At 48.3% G+C, this 23,313-nt stretch overlaps 5 protein-coding genes across 5 annotated transcripts; 1 reads left to right on the top strand and 4 right to left on the bottom strand.

Annotated features, from left to right (window-relative positions):
- Window positions 1–971: 971 nt before the first annotated feature.
- On the bottom strand, window positions 972–1,382 carry Triagg1_6375 (uncharacterized protein; the record flags this gene model as incomplete). The annotated part of the gene is made up of 2 exons (XM_062900992.1): window positions 972–1,321; window positions 1,373–1,382. 2 exons carry the CDS (start codon window positions 1,380–1,382, stop codon window positions 972–974), a joined length of 360 nt encoding a protein of 119 aa, XP_062754628.1.
- A 2,260-nt stretch (window positions 1,383–3,642) lies between these two features.
- Window positions 3,643–4,073, bottom strand: Triagg1_6374 (uncharacterized protein; the record flags this gene model as incomplete). The annotated part of the gene is made up of 2 exons (XM_062900991.1): window positions 3,643–3,741; window positions 3,807–4,073. 2 exons carry the CDS (start codon window positions 4,071–4,073, stop codon window positions 3,643–3,645), a joined length of 366 nt encoding a protein of 121 aa, XP_062754627.1.
- Window positions 4,074–10,662: 6,589 nt separating this feature from the next.
- Triagg1_6373 (uncharacterized protein) lies at window positions 10,663–12,279 on the bottom strand (the record flags this gene model as incomplete). Its single annotated transcript, XM_062900990.1, has 3 exons — window positions 10,663–10,735; window positions 10,806–11,624; window positions 11,738–12,279. The coding sequence occupies 3 exons, from the start codon at window positions 12,277–12,279 to the stop codon at window positions 10,663–10,665; spliced, it is 1,434 nt and encodes a 477-aa protein (XP_062754626.1).
- A 1,534-nt stretch (window positions 12,280–13,813) lies between these two features.
- On the bottom strand, window positions 13,814–18,060 carry Triagg1_6372 (uncharacterized protein; the record flags this gene model as incomplete). Its single annotated transcript, XM_062900989.1, has 8 exons — window positions 13,814–15,438; window positions 15,501–15,955; window positions 16,009–16,263; window positions 16,324–16,435; window positions 16,489–16,648; window positions 16,763–16,971; window positions 17,035–17,502; window positions 17,565–18,060. 8 exons carry the CDS (start codon window positions 18,058–18,060, stop codon window positions 13,814–13,816), a joined length of 3,780 nt encoding a protein of 1,259 aa, XP_062754625.1.
- A 382-nt stretch (window positions 18,061–18,442) lies between these two features.
- Triagg1_6371 (uncharacterized protein) lies at window positions 18,443–22,915 on the top strand (the record flags this gene model as incomplete). Its single annotated transcript, XM_062900988.1, has 14 exons — window positions 18,443–19,111; window positions 19,163–19,169; window positions 19,608–19,725; window positions 19,783–19,890; window positions 19,941–20,158; window positions 20,218–20,248; window positions 20,300–20,481; window positions 20,531–21,156; window positions 21,355–21,437; window positions 21,499–21,589; window positions 21,681–21,781; window positions 21,834–21,936; window positions 21,987–22,085; window positions 22,715–22,915. 14 exons carry the CDS (start codon window positions 18,443–18,445, stop codon window positions 22,913–22,915), a joined length of 2,637 nt encoding a protein of 878 aa, XP_062754624.1.
- Window positions 22,916–23,313: the final 398 nt, after the last annotated feature.

Here is a 23,313-nt window from a genome sequence, read left to right as displayed (position 1 = left end):
GAGAAGAGATAGCCGAGAGGTTGAGAGAGAGGAAGGAAGTGGGATAGAGTAAGAGAGAGAGAAGGGGGGGGGGGGGGGGGGGGGTGCAAAAGGGGGGGTATAAATTTAACCCCCCCCCCCCCCCCCCCCCCCCCCCCCCCCCCCCCCCCCCCCCCCCCCCCGAGCAGACGGGCGGCTTGACAGTTTCCACTCCCCCCATCTTGAGCGGTCAAGAACCGAGCGTGTGACCAATAAATTCATTCGATCTGCGATATCTGCAACTGCATCTCGATCCGCATCTGCAGCTGCATGCAGGCCTGAGGCACTGAGTACCTTGGACTAGCATTAGTATGCCGTACATGCCACCCCCTTTCCCACAGGTGCCTTTGCTATCCTGCTGCATGTATAGGTAGTTGAGTTTCTCTGGTCACTGGTAGAATGCTGCAACAAGACGAAGACACTGAGAGTGCTGCTCGACTGATCACCTCTGCAACTATCACCAAATTCTTGATTCATTACCTTAGTAGTAGGTACACAAGCATCCGTGATGTGCTGTACTCGGGTGTTTGTATCTATTGTACTCCATCTCCCCCTTCGTATCCGCTCTCGCCTCCAGTCTCTTCTGTTGAGCCACTCGCGGAGCTTCCTCACCCTCCCTCCTCGACCCACTCCACCATTTCATATCGCGCTCTTCCTAATTCACTTGACATCTCTTTCAGCAATCGGTCAGGAACTGTCGAGGCTTGCCCCTAGTATCAAAAGGATCGGGATCGGCGGGATCGGAGTAGACTGCCGCCTTGGCGTTGTTGGGGATGAACTGTGCTGTCCAATCGAAAGACACACTCAACTCGCCATGGAAGATTCTTGAAGCAATAGGAGACCTCTCGGCTTTTTGTTGGGATGCCTTGCCTGCCAGCTTTTGCTGAAAGCTGGCAAGTGTTGCCAGAAGAGTGACGCAAGCGATCACGCTGACCCCCGCCCTTCCCATTCCTTTATATTTCCCCTTCGCCCATCCTTTTCGTTTCCTCTTCTCTCTTCTTCTCTTCTTTTTCAAGCCTGTTGAGCTGGCGGAGGCAAGGCTGGCTGGCCGGGGTGCTACTAGAGGACCCAGCCGGCTGGCCTTGCTTCTGTAGTTCAAGGAATTGGACGTAACGCCAAATCGGCCTGAGAGAAGACTCGTCCTCGTCCTCGTCCTCGTCCTCTTTCTCGTCCTCGTCCTCGTCCTCTTTCTCGTCCTCGTCCTCGTCCTCATCTTTGTTCTGGTACTCGGTCTCCCTCGCCTTTGACGAAAAGGATACCAACGTCCACCGATGACGAGAAGGACACCAACACGTGTCTTCTTCTGCAACTTCATCCCCATGTATGTTTCTCCCTTGATCCTTCTACAACATACCCTCCGTCATGATGCTGATCTTGTTCAGCACTGAATCTCACCCCAATACGATTGGCATGGTTGATTCATTGAGTCTGTTGGCCACTTCGGTCCGAAGAGCCACAAGCAAGACAAGGCCGCTTCTGGAGTAGCAGCGCCAGACTGTCCTTCGCCGACTCACCATCGACTTCGACTGTCTCTGAATTTGACTTCTGAGACTTCTCCTGCTCCAACCACCATCACACCCTGAGCAGACCGCATCATCAAAGGTGCAATTGGCCCATCATTTCGTTGTTTCCAGAATACCATGACTGTAAGACACTCCCCAACTACAGGTTTGTTCGCAGCTGACATGGTGATCAACTTCAGTACTCAATCGCGCTTTCTCGTTTCTGGCACTTCTCAATTCAGGTCCAACTCAACACTTTCTTTGCCAACCAAAAATGCTGGTCTTCTTACATTTCGACTTCTTTTTTCTTCCGATCTCGCCCTGTGTATATGCTGTAGTCATCCGCTCCTCTTTACATCTTTTACCTGAATTGTGCAAGTGGTGGTTAGGATGGCTTGAGTTTGTTGGTTGTGGATGATGGTCGAGTGTTAGGCAATGAGCTCTAGAGTATCTTTTGGAGCGTTATAATGGAAATCGTTTCGCTGTGGTCCATTCTTGTACAAGTCTTCTATTGCGCCGTGACGATTCTATTCATTCTCCTCAGAGTATGCTCTCCGTCACTAGAACCGAGTCGCGCAAACATCTCTGGATGCTCTTGTTGCTATCTGTTTGCACACTTGGTAGCTGTCTTGATTGAAATGAACAGTAAGCGAACTTGAAGGATTTCCGCAGCACACAGTTGGTTTGTTCAAACGCGGCGATTTAGTTGCATTCCCCTCTCCACCAACGTTCAAACGCGCATAGAATGCCTCAGCAATTTCCATCCGCGCAATTGCACACGCCGCAAAAGCTCTTTGCATTTTCGACGGCAACAGTGAGTACATTTGATACATCTCTGGAGCGGAAAATGCTCACGGCATTGATTGATTTCTCTCTAGATGTGTCTAGACCTTCAAACCTGTCGCCACATTGCCTCCCAACCGTCTCCGTCTTTTGTCTAAATGGTCCAACGCCCAACGCAGCAATGTCGCGGTGGAAGCCAGTTCTGGCTCAGCATTGCTGTCGATGTCTTTATTCGCCGTTTTCGGGGGTATTGCCCAAGACAGCTGAGACGCAGCATTTGTGGCTGTACTGAAACTGTGAGATTGTGCTCTCTTCTTGAGGCTACAAGTCAATAGCACTAAGAATATCTACTGAAGCAGAGTCGAGATACTCGAGGCAACGTGCCGTTTCCCACGAAGCGAAAAGCCTTTCGAAGCAACACCGAGATCATTCCTTATCGCCGAGCACACAAGCACATACAATCCGATTCATTTACAAACTCAGACAATATGGCAAGTATAGATCGCCTTTGGAGGGCCAACAGTGACCAAATGGAAATTAATCAAGTCATGCCGAATCTTCAGAGTCACCTTTGTTACAAGAATCACGATTTCCAGCAGCGGACGAGTGCGAGCAGGTGGCCAGAGTACACATGGCCCCTTTCTTCTCCGGATTCTTTTTCTTGAGTATCTCTCTATCAATTTTACGCCTCAATGAACAAGAAGGTAATTGTTTCATCTTTCTACTCTTGAGAAAAGTCACAGTTCTTGAATATCAACATAGTACATCCACGCTACCAGGGCAGAGCGGTGTTTAATCGCTGATAGAAAAACTTTTCAGGTATGCGTCCTATTTTCTCCTGTTCTTATTATTCTCGACCCTCATTCCTAGGACCGTATTTGGAAGAAACCGGTGGCCACTCTACCATGAGTTCTCTCCATTGTCGTGGTCACCAGCTTGCATTGGTCCAAGGAACCCCTTTTACAGTCATTGGCGCTCGCGCAGCCATGTTACAGAGAGATTATCTGGGAAGTTCAAAGATGTACTTTATTCATTCATCGACCTTTATAACAGCATCCTTATTGACTATACGGCTGCGACAAGACGCTATTGGTAATGCCATTATGTCCATAACTAGAGAGAACAAAATCGCACAATGCTAACAGGGACGATTTGGCATAGGAAGCTGTCTGCAAGCATGCAAGAGCATCGATACGGTCGTACGGAAATCCAAATACAAAAGAGAAAAAAGAGTAGGGAAATCCAAGGGAAGAAACCATTCCTTCAACGTCCCCTCAAGATTGGCAGTGACATCCATAATCGCACAATGCCATGTCAAGTTTCTCTCTTCCTGGCGCATCTACGAGCCGATGCAGCAGAAGCCGAGGAGGAAAATAGCAATGATGCAGTTGCCCTGGTCACAGCCGCTGCAGCAACGCTTCTCGATGTCACGTTCAGCCTTTTACGCAGTCAGCAATGCCCCATTTGCGATTGGTTCGACACACCAGATCAGAAGATACATACCAGAGAGTTAGTGTCATTCGGAGGAGCGCCGGTGGTCTGCACACCAATTGCCTCCAAGTAGCCCAGAGCAGCAGTTCGGGCGTCTTCTTCACTGATGCCAGGGTATTTTCCCTTCACCTGCCAAAGAGCAGTGGCATAGTGAGGATCGGCGGTCAAGTCGGAGGTGAGATCAATGGTTGCGGTGTTGGCAAAGGTGCTCGAGGTTGGTGCGGCCAAGACAAGGGGAGCGGCCAGAGCAGCAGCAGCGAAGAACTGAAAGAAACGCATGTTGAGAATGGTGGGAGAAGAAGGAGATATGGAAAGGGAGATGAAGATATCGAATATGATAGGAGTGCTTGTTGAGCTGAGTTGTTGGTTGATGAGTGAGAACCCCTTTTGGAGGAATTCGTCGTCCTATATATACATTTCAAGGTATGCCATCGTGAAGACTTCCATCTTGATATCAGCTAATCGAGATGTTATTTTAGGAATACCAGGCGACTAATACGCCCACCATGAAGCCAATATTCCGACTATCAATCCTATGATCATGCTGCGCCTGGTGTTGACCATCCTTTGGCAGAAAGCGGCCCAACTCTAGCCCGTTATTTTCCTGTCAGCACTGACTTCAACCGACGGCGAAGTTTAGATGCCAGCCTTACGGGGCTAGTAAACAAGCGCGCTCCAGTCAGCACAATCTTTGCTACTTAATTGACTAGTGAGTATGGATGAAGTATGACACGAGCATTCTCTAACAGCATATCAAAGAGGAAATAGGTTGGCTTACCGTGCTAATGCTTCGCCATGTAATCACTTGCGATGACGATCATCAGTCTATCAATAGTTCGTTTCCCAAGAGAGCATCAGCTTGCTGGACAAAGAAGAGCAAGCTCAGAAGAAAGCCTCTTTGCAGGACGAGTAAGTCAGTTCTATGGCATATCGCCATATTCCATTCTTACAGTCTTGGTTTCAACAACGGTTTGTCTGTCGTTATTACCTGCAAATGATAACGCCAAAGAAGAAGAGATCTTGCAACAAATGTTTCTGTGCGATTAATTTAGAAACCATCATAGGATGATTACTCTGTAAGTGAGACGCAGCAGGGATGATTCTTGTTGACTAGGTAGGACTGTTTATAGCATTATGTCGAGCCGAATCCGCGTCTTCCTGTTTGCCACCCCTAGGTCCAGTTCGTGTCATCGTTTCATGAAGGATATTTACAAAGTGTATGCGAGCTGCTATAGGTACAAAGCCCAATGATGCTTATTACTTTCTTCAGTTGCACGTACTAAATGTACCAAGGCACTGGTGGAAAAGGCTGTTGAGCCATCGAAAAAGGACCCTCGTCCCGATCTCCGGTGCTATGTTTACTCTAACAGAATCGCCGAGTATCACAAGGCTCAGAAACAAAAGTACCACAGTGACTTAAGCAATCGATGTGATTACTGCTTACCTCTGCGACTAATGTTCTCCCATCACCTCCCGAAATCTCCGCAGTCTCCATCGACGCAGCATTATATCCACAAAGTTCGGAGTTTATTTCGCGGGGAAGATCCGATCCCTGCCAGACGATCTTTGCGTGCGTGCTGCGCTTAATATAGCAGGGCTATACTACTCACAGAAAAGGAGATGGGGCCAGCTAAAATGCTAGAACGTGGTGTGGCGATGTTCCGGACGACGACGGCCTTTCCTGCTCTCCGGACCAAGCATCCGTTCAACTAAGGCGAGCCGGGTATCGTTAAACCCCCTTTTACCATCAATCGGAAGATTCTTCCACCCATAATCTCTCGTGATTTGATCAGCCGCTGTAGGTGTCATCCAAAGACTTCCAATCTCCTCGTCGGAAAGCCATAGCCGAAAGTCCGATCAGGAAGAAGATGTGGAAACCCCCCAGACGCTACCACCAAGCCACGACGCCACCAGCACTTGACCCTGGCCAGAGCAAGGCTAAACGGCTTGGAGTTGGCGGTGCCAGAAGCCAGATAGATTTAGAGGACATTGGCTGTCTAAATTGACACGAACTGTCTCGGGCGAAACACGCCGCGGGTCGACGACGCAAGACCCCGTGTCAAACGAACTACTCACAGATATAAACATCCAAACGACATTGGGCGTGCACAGAATGTTGTACGGGGTACTCTCTCCTCAACTTGGAGCGCCTAGGCATAGCGCGGAGAGGCTTCAAGATGGCAGTACCGTGGATCATACCCCATATAAGCACAGGGGAACGGGGAGTGTGGTGTTACGTGGATCCACGGATACGCACGCTCGTAGGGATGAAGCAACTCATCGGATCTCTGCCCTTCCGATTATAGCAACATAGAACAGGTCGGTAGAATATCATATCGCAGAGTGATTGGCAAAGCTCCCTCCAGATAACGGATATTATCGGTGCCTAAGGAGATCCATCAATCGTCATCAAAACATGACACAAATCGCCTGAATGTGATATTGAAGTGCATGTGACATCTGCCTCTAGTTTCTCTCGTAATAGTCGATTATCATTAGCCCGTAACACAATCTCACCTTTGCTTTCGTTGTAAATAGATGCCCAATCACTTGGTTACAAATCGATGATGGGGTTGAAGCTCTGATCTGGACTTTCGGCACTTGGCGCAGGGTAGTATTGCGCCATATCAAACAAAGTCTGGAATGTCTCTTAGCAACAAGATGTTCCAAAAAAAAAGAGATGAATATCCCATGTCTAAATTCTGTTGGTATAGAAATATGGATGAAATATCCATCCAGTCTGGCAGTCAAAGTTGGATTGTAGATTGTGGCCCCATCACCAACGTTTGGCTGGATTCCTGCTTTTCGCCGCGTCGCCGGCGATATACCGCTCCAGCTTTCGCCAGCATATTGAGAAGGAAAAAAAAAAATGAGAAAAACCAAAGTGATCACAGTGATGATATTTTAGCCAAGAAATTCCCACAATATTGTTTGCCCGTCTTATTGTGGGCTGATGAAGTGTCAATTGTCAATCGTTCGTACGGGCATCACATCACATGACTTGCTGTAGCTGCTTGCCGACATACTGATCCATGGTGATGATTTCCGGGTAACAAGCATCACCAGGAATACTCTCCATCTTTCTGTGGCTAATTCAAGCCCAAAGGTCCAAGTCTTCGGATATCTTTGCAAAGCAAGATCAGTACACTTTTTGGACCGCGCGAGCCCCTTTGCCCCCATCTCTCATCGTCTTTCTCTTCCTCTTGCTTTGTCTTCGTCCCTCCTCTCCTCGGCTATCGGCCGAATATTCCACTTCACGACGAGGCGGCTGATACAATCTTGGCTTGGAAGAGCGCTCTGTGGTTATCTAGGGTGCAAGGGAGTTTTTCAGAACTCCAAGTATCCCAGGGTCGAAAGCAAGAGGCCGCGAGAAGGATTTTGGTCGATGGCCTGGCGCCGGATTACGATCCAGAGAGCAAAAAAGCTTGGTTGACTGTACGCAAAATATCCATTCCTTACTGGTTAGCCGCTGCTGACTGATTGAGGATGTTGAATATAGAATATTTCGAAGTTCCACGATTTGTACCGCCCTGTCCGACGTCAAATTTCCATCGACAACGTTACCAAACCTCGATCCCATTTCGAAAATGGCTCCCCGAAGAGAATCAAGTCAAACAGTCGATGAGGAATGCTGTCAGATCGGTTGTCAAACAACATGCATCTTTCTTTTCACTGCGTAGTACGACATTGATTTAGGGCCAGTCCGAGCCGCGAATGTTTCCCGGTGCCTTGGCATCGCAGCCTCCTACCAACCAGATCGAACGAACGTCAGAGCCGCTCGCAATTATATAAAGGGAATTAGGGGTAAAAGAAGGAGGAAATTTGGAAAGGAAGAGCATACAAAGAGAAGATAGTGTGATAGCAAGTGTTCGGTGTCTGTTCAGGAATACAAAGAAACTCCTGGCAGGCTTCACGAACAAGCCATCGAGCTTTCAGCGACAGGAAATAAAGCAAATGAACAATGAATCAAGTAAGACGATAGGATTTAGTTAGAAAATAATAAAAATAGCCCATAGTTTGCGAGTCATTCTATGCTGCAAAACCTCTGCATCTCTGCATAGTAGATGGTCTGCGCGGCCAGGGATCCAAGGGGCAAGAGCGTCAAGTTATGAAATTTATTCTTCTGTATTATTTCTATCACTCAAAACAATTTATTATGCATGGTATTTGCAGTGGTAATTGCATTTAGTTGTCAATGGCGTCTGTTCGTGTAGAATTTCTGAGTGTCCATGGAGGTATGCGCCGAGGTGCCCCCCGCTGCACTCGACCCCCAACTCGCAGCCCCTTTCAAATTTACTGCAAAAGATGGACTGGGAAAAGAACAAATAAATCATAAACAGAATCATAATTGATTTTTCTTGGTACTCAGACTTGTGGCTGCATCAAGCTGCCCTGCGGAAGCAAAGGTTGGCAGTTCGCCCCCTGTGCCCCCTATTCCACCACCACCAGCGCAGGCTGCACAATCGCACTGGAAAACAAACACAACATTTGATCAGCAGAAAAGCACTCACAGACTTCATAAATAAGTAAAAAAAAAGAGACCGGACACTAAGTTTGTCAATTCTCTACTAGATGCTACAATTTCGATAATCAACACCAAAGACTGAGACGGCTACAAATTGTAAAAAAACGAGTCTCGATTCAACCACAAGACAAAGCGAACAGGTAGGCATCGCGAATCGAACAGCAGTCTTCTAGAGATGGAAAAAAGAAAACGTACACAGGACTTTACCATGAGGCCGTCACGGTAAAGTCCTGCGTACATTAGGAGCTCTGTAAATCCAGGTTATATACCATATCTCTCTGCAAAGATACTGAGACATCGCGACATCCCGCAGCCATGAGATACTACGTACGCTCGAGACATATCGCGAAACCACCACAAAAGAGAAATGGGAATGCTTCAAAGACCTGGCCGAATGGAAGACAGTCTCGCTACGCATACGATGCTGCTCGCCATAAATTTCAAAAAAATTGTACTCAAATTCAAACACTACGCAAAAAGAAAGGACGCATGCTGGCAATCGAACACCAGTCTTACAGAAATGAAAAAAAGAAGAAAAGCGTACGGAGGCTTTACCGCAACCCCATTTAGACGTCACGGTAGAGTCCCACGCTGACAGGAGCTCTGTTATTTTACCTCTTAACCCCTTTCCCCTCGCTGGACACTGCCCAGTACCCGTTACCTGTATCTGTCTCTCTTGCCTCCCGGACATCTCTCGCACATCGTGTTACATCACTGATCGCCCTCGAGGTGGAATGCGCGAAGCATCTCGGAAACATCTTTGCCCTCCTATTCGTCGGAGCCTCGCTACTCGTTTCACGGATGCTGCTCCTTCACTTCTTCTTACCGACTCTCTGCCTTCCTTCGCACACTTTTTCTTCTACCCCCTCGATTTGCCTTCTCCCCCTCCTCTCAACTCTCTCCCTTTCTCCTCTCTCCATCTTCTCCATCTTCTCCTCTCTCCATCTTCTCTCCTCTCCATCTCTCAAGGGTCTCTCCATCAAACGCTCAAACACTCTCTTGTTCAACGTACTATCTCGCCGTCCACTCTCCCTCGTCAACATCAACATCATTATCAACATCTTTACAACATCTTTACAAGTATGGCTTTACCTTCGTTGCGCTTTGTGCACAGTAATGTCCCACGCGAGTCTGCTCGTAAGACGCAGCAGGCGGCAAAACTGTTCCTGGGTAGCAGTACCACCTCCAGCATGACGCCCGAGAACGTAGAGAGCCCCGGGCCGCAACCCAAGCCGCGGACCAATTCTAGATCCAAGCGAAAGAGAGAGGCTGAAGGGCCAGGGTCAACCCTGTGCCGACAAACCGTTGGTTTACTTGACGCTGCGAAACCACATTGAATGGATGCTGACTCTGTCGGCAGTGTGGGCGTTGCCTGTTCTGCACTCTTGTGCACGGTAAAGTCCTGCGTCTGGCGAAATCACGCCAGAAGGCGAGACGGAGGAAGAACGGCTTTGGAGGCAGTGGCTGGGGTGACAGCCAGGGTTAACCCTGTGCCAACGGACCGTAAGCTGACTTGACCCCAAACATGACATGAGAAACCACATGGGCGAACACTGACTCTCTTGGCAGTGTGGACGTCGCCTTACCTGCACTCTTGTGCACGGTAAAGTCCCACGCTGGCCGGGCTCGACATCAGGCATATAGTCGAGCCCGGCAAAGCCTTAGGGCTCTGCGCGACGTGCTGTCTCGCGAGAAGAATAACGCGAGAGAAGAATGGTGCGTGTGGTTTGATGCGACGAGGAGGACTGAGAATCGACGGACGGCACAAGACAAGGTTGCAAGGTTGGGCCCTCTTTGTACTTCCTCCATGGTCACCGCCCAGTTGGACAGCTCCAGTGTGCCCTCTTGTTGGAAGGAAGGGTGGGATAACCAAGATTGGCGGGCTCGTAGAACACGAGATGCATTCAATGGGAGGTAGTTTGCAATGAACACAGCTATTGGTGCAATGTCTGTCCGACTTGACTACGTGATGATTTGGATACCATTGGTTAGGAGGTAAATAGTCACAATATATCGGATTACCACACACAATGAGTTGCTTCAAGCGTATTCTTCTACCTTTACAGAATCGCATTTGGAGATTCGTGTCTCCTGTCGACTTTGGAGACCACACGTATTTCACGCTCACACCCCCAATCAAATGGACATGGGTCATATAACGGAGAAGATTGGCTAGTAGCAGTGTGCTTTTCACAGAATTAGACGCCATTCTTTGAGGCTGGTTCAATTTGTTCCGATGCTAGTAAACATGGTAGTGTTCCCTCTTTTCTCTCTCTTTCTGTTCAATATCGATGATTCCAAACACTTTGCTGAATATAAATGATTCAAAACACTGTCCCAGCTCTAGGGATTAGTAGGTCCCTTGAGCCTGTCGTAATTAAGCACCGATTCGAGGAGAGCCTGCGTTCCAAGAGCACTGTTACAAACCATTACAATTAGCAAACACACACTGGAAGAAGAAAGCTACAAACAGGCATGAAACTTACCAGTCCTCTGGGCTGCAGTATTCCTCTGGATGGTGGCTAACGCCGTCTTTGCAGGGAACAAAGATCATGGTGGTGGGGCATTGGCTGCTCGTATTGATGCTGTCGTGACCTGCTCCGCTGGTGATGTATTGCCAGCCTTGGTCTCCGACGAGATCGGTCGCAGCCTTTGCGACCATCTCGATGCAGTCAGGATCAAACTTTGTGGCTGGGGAATCAGTATCAAGGGTCCAGTTGAACTGAACGCCCCGGCCATCCATTTTGGAGATGGATTCGAAGGACTTGAACAAGAGACGCTGTATTTCGTCGAGGGCTGCGTCTTCGGGATGGCGGATGTCAAGCGTAAACGTTACCTGGGAAGCGATGGTGTTGGTGGAGGAGTTTGGTGGCATCTTGAGGACGCCAGTAGATGCGAGGCCGTTGAGCTTGCTTGCGATTTCGTTGGAAGAAGCAATCATCTTGGCGGCTGCCAACAGGGGGTCGCTGCGATTGCTGAGAGGTGTTGTTCCTGTGTGGGCATCGCGGCCAGTGATGGTAATGGTGAACCAACGGTATCCCTGGCCTCCCTGGACGACGCCAATCTTCCTTTTTGCCTGTTCGAGGATTGGGCCTTGTTCGATGTGTAGCTCAAAGTGAGCTTTTAGGGGGTACCCGGTTGAAGAGCAGGCAACGTCTCCGATGTAGCCTAGCCTTTGGAGTTCTGACTTGACTGTAACTGAGGGATCCATGATGTCGGGAAGAGAGTAGGCTTGCTCGAGGGGGATTTTGCCGGCCCATACTCCAGATGCCATCATGGATTTGGGAAATCTAGCACCTTCTTCACTGTTGACGCAGGTGGATTAGACGATGAACTGCAAAGACAAGAGGAAAAGAAAAAATGGAATATGGAAAAGAAGTTGCATGGACACGGGATCAGTGGCAGAAGGAAAACTTACTTTGTCCAGTTGATGACTCCAACGTTGTGGTGAGTCTTGTGTCCATTCTCCGCAAGCGTGCGCATCACCTCGACAGCAGCCACGACTCCCAGAATCCCGTCGTATCTGCCACCTCGCGGCTGGGTATCAAGATGGCTTCCCATGGCGATCATGGGAGTGGGATCTGGCGCCGACCCGCGTTTGTTGGCAAACATGTTGCCCATCTGATCTACTACCAGGTTGCATCCCAGCTTCTGCGTCTCTTCGACGAACCAGCGCCTTACTTGGGCGTCATCATCGGAGAGGGAAAGGCGTGCCATGCCCGTCTCTGTTGGGCCGCTGTTTTGGACGTCAGCTTCTCTGGAACTCGAAAAAAATCGCAGGATTGGTGTGACAAACTCCCCATATCGATGAGCGGCACCCCATTGGCAGGTGTGGTGAATTGTCTCTAGCAGTCTGTCGGCGTTGATGCGGAGGCCTGAAGCTGGTGCGGAGAGGTGAGACGCCGAGAAAAGTCTCTTGGTGACAGAATACGGCGTCTTGCGAAGAAATAACTTGCTCATCTTGATGGATTGAAGCTGTGATTTTGCATACAAAAAATCAGTGAATGGATTATCCAAAGATAACAAGGAGAATAGATGGCAGAAATGGTAATTGCGTGAAAGAGGCAGAGCAATCGAATGAATCGGCTCTCTGGTGGAGTCTTGGGCCGATATTTGTTGTTGATAAGATGATGCTTGTCATTTGGCGATGCGCCCTCCGCCTTCTAACAACATGCAAGACTTTTTTTTACTCACGTTGAGAGAGGAGACAGTCGAAAAATTCAAGATGCGATTCTATGGCTCTGCCGGTAAAATTGAGAATGGTTAGGCCAAGTTGTCGTCAGATGCAGGTTGAAGAACTCGATGCTGTTTGTCTGTCTGTAATGCTCATCTTTGTCCTCCGTACTCGCTCCGGGCGTGGAGTCAAGTACAAGATACGAGCCACTCCACTAATCGCGGTCGGTTATTCAGGTAGCGATACCTGCTGAGACACCATTGTATGGCGGGGTACGGGGATTGAAACGTGGTCGAGAAGAAAATCGAGGTAGACAGACCATTTTACAGCATGCAGCAATCCATACGGAAAGAAATTATATACATCATTCTTCATCAGAAATTTAGAAAATATGTGCGCTGTATGTATGGAATCAACTCAAGGACCAAAATAGCCGCCATCGGTGCATGCACTTTCTACTACCTAGGTCTGCTTGAAGATTGATCGTGGGAATGCCTTTCTTCCTACCTTTGCATACGGAGTACCTAGCCCTCGCCTTTTATATTCTCTTTTTCCATCACCGCACAATTCTTTGTCTTTCTTCTTTCTTTCTTCCCACTTCATTGTCATATTTTCCCTTCTACCATCCGACTTCTGCCCCGATTTTCTCAGCTATGGCGCATCCTAGCCCATCGTCTCCCCTGACCCGTCTCTTCCCCCAAGAGGAACTTCCAGCCACCCAGTTTTCCTATGGCAAACATCTCTCGTCGTCAACGCTCTTCGCCCACATAAGCAGTCCCGGGCTATCCTCTACACCCAAAGCTCCCAAGACAGAAGTTTTGGCCGATGAACTCGACTACTTCCAGCCAGCGTTAGTCAATAGGTCAAGGGAGCAAGATGTGGAAACTTCAGTGTGCACTTCTCCACAGGCCAAGCTTTGAGGAACAGAGGTAGCAGGGAGACGCGGTGACTGCAATTCGTTGCCCCGAGTTAGAGCTTTTCCTCAAGCTCCTTGCATCTAGATTCCTCATCCGTCCCTCGCGATATTCAGAGCTTAGGGCCCAGAAATTGGTATGCAAGCGGTCCAAATCTATCCTACATCCGGACTATTCGCTACTGAAGCTGATTCCGATTCCTTGGTTGCGATCCAGGCGGAATCATGAGATGGAACTCAATTCAGGCCAATAGCAAGAGCAAGTGGAATCATCTTTAACGCTTCTGAAGCCAATAAGGATATATTCGTCATAGCTGGTACATCAACCGGGCAGTCTTCATGCGCCATCAACGAGAAATGCATATTATGCCCGTACATGTTTTCCATAGGAACATTCTTCAAATATCTTAGAAGCCTCTTGAATTTCCAAGAGCACTGAACCTGAGATTATCAATCATATGATCTGGGATATTTTCTATCCCCTCATAGTCAAAGATGTGCCTACGCAAGTCCTGCTCAGCGGCAAGTTTCGCGTTTTCCACAGCCAATCTCAGACTATCGGGCCCGGATCGTTCGTTCGATTTACCGTTCCTCCTGACCCAAGCTTCTACCCCTTTCATTATTTCGTCTCTCCGCTGTCTCCGAGCATCAGACACCCAGTAGTCATCATGGATCGGCCGGCCACTCTCAACCACCAGGTGCCCGAATTGGCGAAACACGCTTCGTGCCTTCACAATAGAGATGCTGTCGTAGCTATCCGCATTATGCAAGATATTTTGACGTCTGAGATAGCTTTTCCCTCTCATAGATTCAACCAGAATGCCCAGTAACCTGCCACCTCTTTGAATGAAGTCACTATACTTGATTCCTAATATGCGAGCGCAGTCCGTCTCCAGCATGTAAAGATTGCGTCCTTGACTTGGCCATAAAAAGGTTTTACAACGATACTTCCTCCTTCCATTGAGCCTTCCGGTCAAATAGATCTTCGCCTCTCCCTCTCCGTCCTGATTCCCTTCGATTTCTTCGATAGGGATGCCCGGCGTAATGGGAGGGAAAGATCCAGAAGGCAACAAATGGGGCTCTGCTACACAGGAGGTGCTAGTGGAGGATTGATACTGGCCAGTGGTCGATGTCGGTGTCAAATATGCATCTTGTTCCTCTAGTAATTCTGCCATCTGTTCTGAGTTTCCATTTGCTGGAACCTCGATAGGAATAACAGACGGAACATTTCGTTCAAGGTATGCCTCATGAGGTGGCGTGAGGCCTTCCCAGTTTGGAACTAGTGTCCGTGTTGCAATTGGTGCAGATTCAACTGATTGAGAATCAGGGCCCTTGTTGATAGTCAAATGCCAGCGTAAGTGATCAGTGCACAGAGAATTATAACTTCCATCTGTGAGTGTTGAACAGCCCTGAACAGAGCAGTAATTTATGGGAAGAAATTCAGGTGTGGAAGAAGGTTTATTAGTGCTAGGAGAATCGGCGGTTGACAACTTGTGGTTGGAAGGCTTCTCATCATTTTCAACTGGGAGTTTACGCTTCGCCCGACCTTCCTGAGCTTTTTGGCCATCGTTTTGTGGAATGTTCTTGGTCTGGAGAGTACCCAAAGGGTCATTTCGGTACACTGGCATAACCATTGTCTTTGGAGACAACTGGATACTGCGTATAGACTTTGGGGCAAGGCCATGGTTGTGGTACCTGTTGGTATGGATCTTTAAGGCTTGGGGAGAGGCAAAAGGTGGAAATTTGCAATCGACAGCCATGCATCGAAGTCGTCGTATATGCGTCATCTCGTGCTGCAGACGAAGCTTCTCTGACTCAAAGCCTAATGTGGCTCGAGGACAAGATTTGAGCCGACAGGTAAATGCCGAGGTACGAAACTGGCTCTTGAACAGCTCCAATTCTTCGGCAGTGACTCCTGGATAATCGTGTTGGTCGAGTAATGTCTTGATGGTATCTTGATACACTATAAGCATGGCTGATATCCCGTCCAAAGGAGCCAAGTTCTTTGGTGATCGACATGGTCCATCGGGATCTAGAGCAAGCATCAGCAAGTCGTCATATAGCAGGACACGCACCTCAATTGGTAATACTCACTTGTTTCTGGAAAAAGTTCCGTTTCAAGTCGCTTGAGGGATCTTCCTTTCAAGGCTGATTCAACATGCCTATAGAGAGTTGGGTGCTGTCGCATGAATGACATTCCGTCATTCAATCCATTTAGCGGACTTTTGGCCCCTTCACTTATCGTGGGGCCACTTGCTTCGTCGAGTGCATCGGCCAATCTGCAGGCAAGGACGAGTAGCGGCGAAGTTTTGTCTGGGTCTCCTCCAGTGCATTTGGCACTAGACAGCAAGTATTCGGTCCAGAACTCAGTCGCGTAGACATGGAATCCATGGAGGCCCTTGATAACTTGGAGACACCTCGTCTGTTCTGAGTACGTACTGTTAAAAACTTGCAGTCCAGAAAGAAGGCAAGAAACCGTCGCTACCCCATGTTCTTGAAGAGACTCCTCTTGAGTGATAATCAAGCTACTCGAGGGGGTCTGTAAAAATCTGCAGTGTTGTTAGAAGTCTGTAATGGTGACGAGAGGGTTTGCGTTGCTCACTCTTTGACGGAGACGTGAATAAATGTCAAAGTGGTATCACTTCTTTCTTCCACCAGAGGCCCGCATATATCCAGTATATACTCAGGAACGAGGTGTACGACCTTAGGTTCCCCAGAACTAAATGTAATTGCAGACAATAGCTCGAGCCTCTTCAATGGCCGTTTTGCAAAAGCGATCCAGCCGAGAATGCTTTTAACGCGACTTTCCGATCGGTCATCCAAGTAGGTGAGTATTTGGAGGAGAATCTTGCGGTAGCTGAGAGAGGGATTAGAAGTCAAATATTCGTTGGGTAAACGGTTGAGGCGTAAAACTCACAGATCGCCAAGCTTTTCGGGCAATCGATTGACAGACGTCATGATTTCATCCCCGCTATAGAATATGTTCGTCGAGAGATAATCCAGGACCAGTCTGGCGTAAAGAAACATTCCTATCAGATAGTCAGGAATTTTTGCCATAGAGGGTTTGTCTGAGTAGGCTTACCATCTGCCTTTTTAGCAATCCCGCGCTCGATATTGTCAACTTCGCTCGGAGATATACGAGGTTGGTGGAATTTTTGTTCCAGCGATTGCAGTCTTTGGGATGCATACTGACGTATCGCTTCCTCTAAGCAGACTTTTTCATCGCTCAGAGAGATTGTCTGCTTTTTGCGTAAACAGTTTAATAGAATTGAAGAAGTACGACTTGAGATCAAAACTTTGCAAGTCGTATTTCCTGGTGATGATCGATCTGACGCGAACTGATTCATCAAGCTTACTACTCGTGCTTGCTTATCCAATTCGCATTCGTCTAAGCCGTCTAAAATGATCCACACGTATTCTGCCTTGGATGGTTCGTTGGATATGCTTCTAAAAAGAAGTTGTAATAGACGCTCAAGGGCGGATACTGTTGGCGACTTTTTACCCAGAACAAATTCTTCATAGACATGAGCAACCAGATCGCCATCTTTCCGGAGAAGCTGCATGACTAACGACCTTAAAATTTGCTCATATGTCGTAGACGATGTATATAAATAAGTGCAAAAATGACGGATGACAAACATGTTGGATGCTTCCATAAAGTTGACGAGCTGTGTCGATATCACGCTCTTTCCAGACCCTGGCGTGCCTTGTAACCAGAGAACCGATGTGTCGGGCTTGCTCTGAAGCCAGGAGCTGATTTTGGGATTTTTCAGCACCCATGAGCAAGTACCGGGATGTTTACGCCCTTCGGCCGATATTGATTCGAAGATTGCCAATTGGTCTGATTCATCCATATTTAACCATGAGATGATAGAATGGTATTGCTTGGCAGCCTCTTCTCCATCAAGATTGGACACTTGCTCCAGGCTCTGCTCTCTCCAGCGGCGGATATCTTGACGCATTTCTTTTGATTCGGCAATATTGCGCGCATTTGCTTCTCGATCGATTAATGCCTCATGTCGCTTCATGTCTTCGAGAATATTGTCAAATCGTCTCTGGAATCGACCCCAAGAGGTGAGAAAAAGCAGTTTCCAACCTAAGTAATATCGGTTAATGGTCAAAAAGGCACGAGGATATGCAAATGGTGGGCATCCTTACCACTTCGCCGAACAAACTTGTAAGCATGTTTGTGGAACTGGAGAATGTCCGCATAAAAGACAGCCAGAGTTTGCTGGAAATCCGGATCGCGGATGAAAGCATTTCCCAGGAGCTCAAACCTTCCCAGGGATTCCGCGAGCTGTGAGTAGCCCTTGATGATTTGCTCGAATGCGTCGACATACTCCGAGGCGACGCGTAAAATTAGAGCAACTGGCGCCCATATCCATGGTAGATACGGGGTACCGTTACACAGAACATCTATCACTTTGGAATAGTGCTCTATTCCCTTAAAAAGGGGCATAAGCCGGCGCATGTTGCGAAGCGACCCCCGCGCTGCGAGCTGCCGCTCAATCTCAAGAGCCGCATCTCGTACTTGTTGAAGAGTTGAAACACGAAAGTCGCGCGAATCTGCAGGAGTAATTGTGCGATCGAGATCTTCAAATGCCGCCTTTATTGTTTGTCTAGCGGGAGCAAATATGGGAGGAGGGAGAGGCATTCCGAGAAAGGCTTGCTATCTCATGTCGTATCGATCCGATATTGTAGATGGTGGATGGTGCAAAGGAAAAAAACAAGGCGCTGCAATGGAAGTAGACGGCCGAATCAAGTTTGTGTAACAGCCGTTGGGCAGCCATGCAGGCAGGGAGACAGCCTCGTTCACAGCCTCGTCGGCCGCCTAACCAAACACTGCGCGCTTCGCGAGACCGCTCAGCCACCGCCGGTAAACAAAACTCTAGATCTAGATCTGCGTCAAGTATCTATCAATTTCGATCCATTGTATCAATCTCATTCAAGTGTCGAGTTCTTACCTGTTTTCCAATCTCGCTCGCCCGTCGCAGCAGCGGCTTGATATTGAAGACAGCTCTCCTGAGACATATTGGATGGAGCCCGACGACGATCCCCACCGCCATGAAGCCAAGAGGCAGCGGTTAGATGAAGCTCCAAGCTCCCACACCAGTTCATTCGTTAGAAGAGCTGAAGAGCCTGGTAATTTGAGTCCAGCGACATATGAGCATGCCCCCTCACTGTTCACAGGCGAACTGCCCGTCTCTACAGGAGTATTGTCCACATGGCCACCCACATGGCTGCCAGTTCAATATCCCATCAGTGTCGGTTTTGGATACCAACCCATCTTCCCAATAGCTCCCAACTTTCACGCACAACAAAATTACTGGACAAGTCAACCCCGTGAGACGCTCGGCCTCCATGGAGTAGGTTCATACGACATGCAGTTTGCTGCCAATGCATATCCATGCGGGTTCCCGAATTCTGTCCCTTGGGCTAACCCACTATCACGAGTCCCTATGGGCTCTCTTGCGTTGTCGAATATTCATCAGGCCCACGGACAATTGCTCCAGGCTGAGCCTCTCGGGTTGATTCAGCCGCCTGGTGAACTATATCCCACAAGCTCGTATCAGGCAGCCATCATCTCGGAACAGTCTTCGGAGTCTCCTTCTACAGGCACTTGCATAGATATTGTACAAGAGCCTGATGAAGTTGAAGAACCGCAATCCAACACAGACCAAGAGATGCTAGTTTGCTTTGGCATGGTGAGTAGGTTCGAATAGTTGCGTACAAGGACTTTGAACTAATCCCAACAGATCTCGGGTATTTCTGGGAGATGCGAAAAACGAGTTTCAGAAAAAATTCCAGCAGTGTACGAAGTTCATTTAAATTCGTCCGCAAGTTTCGGCGCAATAGACGATCCACGAATAAAAGGAATGATTCTATCGGACCATGGACAGATGATTCAAGGCCTTCTCGACGAACCGACGATAAATCTCCACGCCTCTTGCACTCTGCATAGCGAACTTTCGGCGCGCAAAGCTTCCAAGAGTTCTTCACAAATATCTTGCGTGTTAGATATTACTGTATACGGCCCCTGGGAGCTATTTGAACAAATAGGTATATGGTTTCAGGAGTATGGAGTGTACCTTCAGGATCCTCGAGTATGTCATATGGACGTCAAATACTGCAATCCTCATCGATTGTCATCAGAGGGTTTTGAGTCGTGTCTCTTGCTTTCTCAAATTGTCTCTCGTACAGGCATATCATCTTGCCTTCAGGATATCACAGAAGGACCAGAGTTGCTGGACATGTTGAGCAGCAATGTCGACCTGGAGGAGACTCCGCAACCAAAGGCAATACGCGCAATTCTTCAAAGGTAGGCTGCTGCCACTGTTGGAATCACTCTGTCGTCTGTTAAACTGACATTCTCCAGTCACCAGAAGAAAGCATTGACATTCCTACTTCGCCGTGAGAAAGGTTGGGCTTTCGATGATCATCAGTCAGATATTTGGGGAAAAGCAGACACGCACCAGGGACAATTGTGAGTGCTTATCCTAGTTTTTATGGTAGTAAAACTAACGGTCGGAATAGTTTTGTCAACAGAGTTTCTAATACTCACCAGCCTGAAGAACCTCCGCAGTTTTATGGAGGCATCATCGCCGACCCAATGGGTCTCGGAAAGACATTGACTATGATCTCTTTAGCAGCAACAGACTTAGACAGCGACGTGAACAACGGCGTTCACATGGATATTGATGAAGAGCAAGATGATGCTGTCACGACTACTCTCATAATTGTACCTCCGCCACGTAGGTTCTATGGATGTTGATATCGCCACTAAGTGATGCCACATGCTGACTTGTAGTAGTTCTTGGCACCTGGGAAGAACAGCTAGCAGAGTAGGATTGTCGATTAACCATTGGTTGTGTTTACGACTAATATTCGAGCAGGCACGTCGTAGAAGGCAGCATGGTATGGCGTTGCCACCATGGCAAAAGCAGGTTTGTCGACAAGAGCGAGCTCGACGGCGTAAACGTGGTTTTGACCACATATTACACCGTTTCTGCAGAGTGGAGGACTGGAAATTCCATCCTGTTCTCAGTTCGCTGGAGAAGAATCGTTTTAGATGAAGGTGAGCCGGTATAACACATGATTTAAATCTGCTTGACTAATGTAAGCAGCACATTATATCCGAAATGGGACCTCGAGGATGGCTCACTCAATATGTGCACTTGAATCCGTCGCCCGGTGGGCCGTCACTGGTACACCGATCCAGAACCGCCTGGCTGATCTTTCGACTCTCCTCAGATTCATCAGGGCTCATCCTTATACCGATCCAAAGGCATTCGATACTGATATATCTCGCTTCTGGAAGTCTGGAAAAGACGAAGAAGCGGTAAGGCGACTAAAGCACCTTTCAACGAGTCTTCTGCTTCGTAGGCCCAAAGCCACGATTCATCTTCCCCAACGACGGGATATGCGATGCCCTGTTGACTTTAGCCGTGAAGAAAGAGCATTGTATGACGAGATCCGTGAGCAAGCAGTCAGCAAAATCGAGGAGGTGCTCCAAAATAGCTCGGAGGTGTCGCGAACGGGCGGCTATGCCAACGTTCTTCAGCGGGTTGAATCACTGCGACTCATATGTGACTTGGGCCTCTATTATCACTCAAGGCACCAAAACCTCCAGCACTTGATGGCAGAAGCCACTGACTGGGCCAGTGTTGCGCAGGAGACGTTTAATGTCCAACGAGGGATGGGTCCAATGGTCTGCGCGCAATGCTCATCAACTCTAGAGCTGACCGAGACGGTATTTGATGATTCGGCCTCGGCACACACAAGTCCAGAATTTTCCCGATGTTTGGGATATGTTTGTGGAGATTGCATACACAAGTTGGGCCGAGCTGATCACATGGCCATTTGCCGCCACAAGCCTCCTTGTCCAACAGCGCCAGTGTCCATAAGCACAAGTGTTTTTGAGGATGCTTCCAGTCTGATTTCACCACAGATAAAGAACCTCTCCACTGGAATTCCATCCAAGGTGAAAGCTCTGATTACTGATATCAGGTCACTCCCTCCAGACACTAAATGGTACAATGATTCTCCAATGTCTGTAACGGGTTGACAAGGCGCTGACATGAAGGCATCATAGCGTTGTATTTTCGACGTGGAGGTTAACTCTTGACGTTATCAAAGCTGGCCTAGATCAAGCGTCGATTTCCAGTATCCGCTTCGACGGCAAGGTACCTCAAAAAGATCGGCAATCTGTAATAGAAAAGTTCAAGACAGATCCAAATCTCCGTGTCATGCTACTCACACTCTCGTGTGGTGCAGTGGGGCAAGTGGCTCTTTGACCGAATTCTTCTCTCGTGGCTAACGTTTCCCAGTCTCACGCTTACTGTAGCATCGCGGGCATATTTGATGGAGCCGCACTGGTTAGTAGTCAGAGCACAATAAAGATCTACAGCCATGCTTATTCACCCACAGGAATCCAACTCTCGAAGAGCAAGCTCTAGCGCGAATTCACCGAATCGGCCAGACGCAAGAAGTGACGACCGTGCGCTTTTATATGCGGGATTCCTTCGAAGAGGTTAGTCCAATGCATGAAAGGTGATAATAATATACTTATACCAATTCCAGCAAGTCGCGGAACTGCAAGAGTCAAAGAAGAATCTTGCGGGAGTCCTACTCTCTCCACATGATGGCGGGCGCATGGACGACAGTTTGGGGACGCTGCAGGTAAGTGATTGGTATATCACCTCGTTGAAGAATGGCCTGTCTGACGCGCCTGTAGCGGTTGCGTGTATTGCTTTAGTCACAAACATATGGGGCGCTGATCAAAGTTGCCATTATGCTGCTGCCAAGGACACATGGTGAGCTTGATCTCATCGCTCAGATCATGTGATTGAAGATTGAAAGGGGGGAAGAAAATTGGTGTATCGGGCTAAATTGATCATATTTTGTACAGATTGTTGTGATTGGGAGCTAAGATGAAAATGAGGAGTTAGCTAAGGAAAGCGCTTATCATGAGAAAGAAAAAATTCTATAAAAGGAGACATTTTGCATCCAGAGGAATATCTCCAGTCGATTGATATGATAGGCAGGGAGAAACTTGAGGAGCAATGTGACGATGACCGCTCGCCATAGTAGGGAAATGAGGCTAAGCGTCTTCCAAGGTTGTTTCTCAACTCGGATATGAAAAAATAGAAGCATTTGGGTGGGACCACGGAAGATCGAATATACATCAACGACAAGACTACCAGCTACTGTCAGCCAACCTTACCAGAAACAATCAACACTGAAAGAAGCAGAGGGCAGCTAGTCTTCTCTCTTCCTCTTGTGACAATCTTCGACTGATTACCGGGTAGACCATCGTCGGCATTATGTCACCAGAGCCACGCTCTCTCCACTATATCGGCGAGCTTTGGGCAGCTCCAGATGCCGCAGATGCCGCTATCCGACCGGTGTCAGGATACATAGCTATCGATAGCGGCGACGACGGACGAACCGGTGGATATGGCTTTCTGTGGGAATTGGCGGTATCAAGCCGGCAGCCGGGCGGCTCGTAAACCGGAGGTCGGATCGGGGGAGAAGATGGAGAACTCGGAGAGTGGAGTACATGTATGGCGCTATCGCGGGGCCAACAGCAGAAAATGGTGCGCAAATATGTCTAGAGCAATCAGTCAGCGAGTTTCTATGCATTCAGTGCGTGATGTGGAAACAAATGAACATGTTTGATGGATGGAGCACCGGATTTGCCTCCAGAAATTACATCATTGAGCCGAGTGGAGAGATGATGTAAATCTTGGGATCTTGAAATTGGAGGTTGAAATCTGGTGAAGGTGAGAAGAATTACAGAAGCTGGTGGTGGCGGGAGTTGATAGAGTTGATGACGGCTGCTGTGGCGCTGTGGTTGTGGCGCCTCCTTTAGGGGATCTGTACCTGAATCTGCACCTGTACAGTAAGG

Source organism: Trichoderma aggressivum, assembly GCF_033847375.1.
Source record: "Trichoderma aggressivum f. europaeum strain CBS 100526 chromosome Unknown scaffold_025, whole genome shotgun sequence".
Lineage (NCBI taxonomy): Eukaryota > Fungi > Ascomycota > Sordariomycetes > Hypocreales > Hypocreaceae > Trichoderma > Trichoderma aggressivum.
Note: the sequence above shows the minus strand (reverse complement) of the source record. Positions and strands in the feature narration are given on the sequence as shown.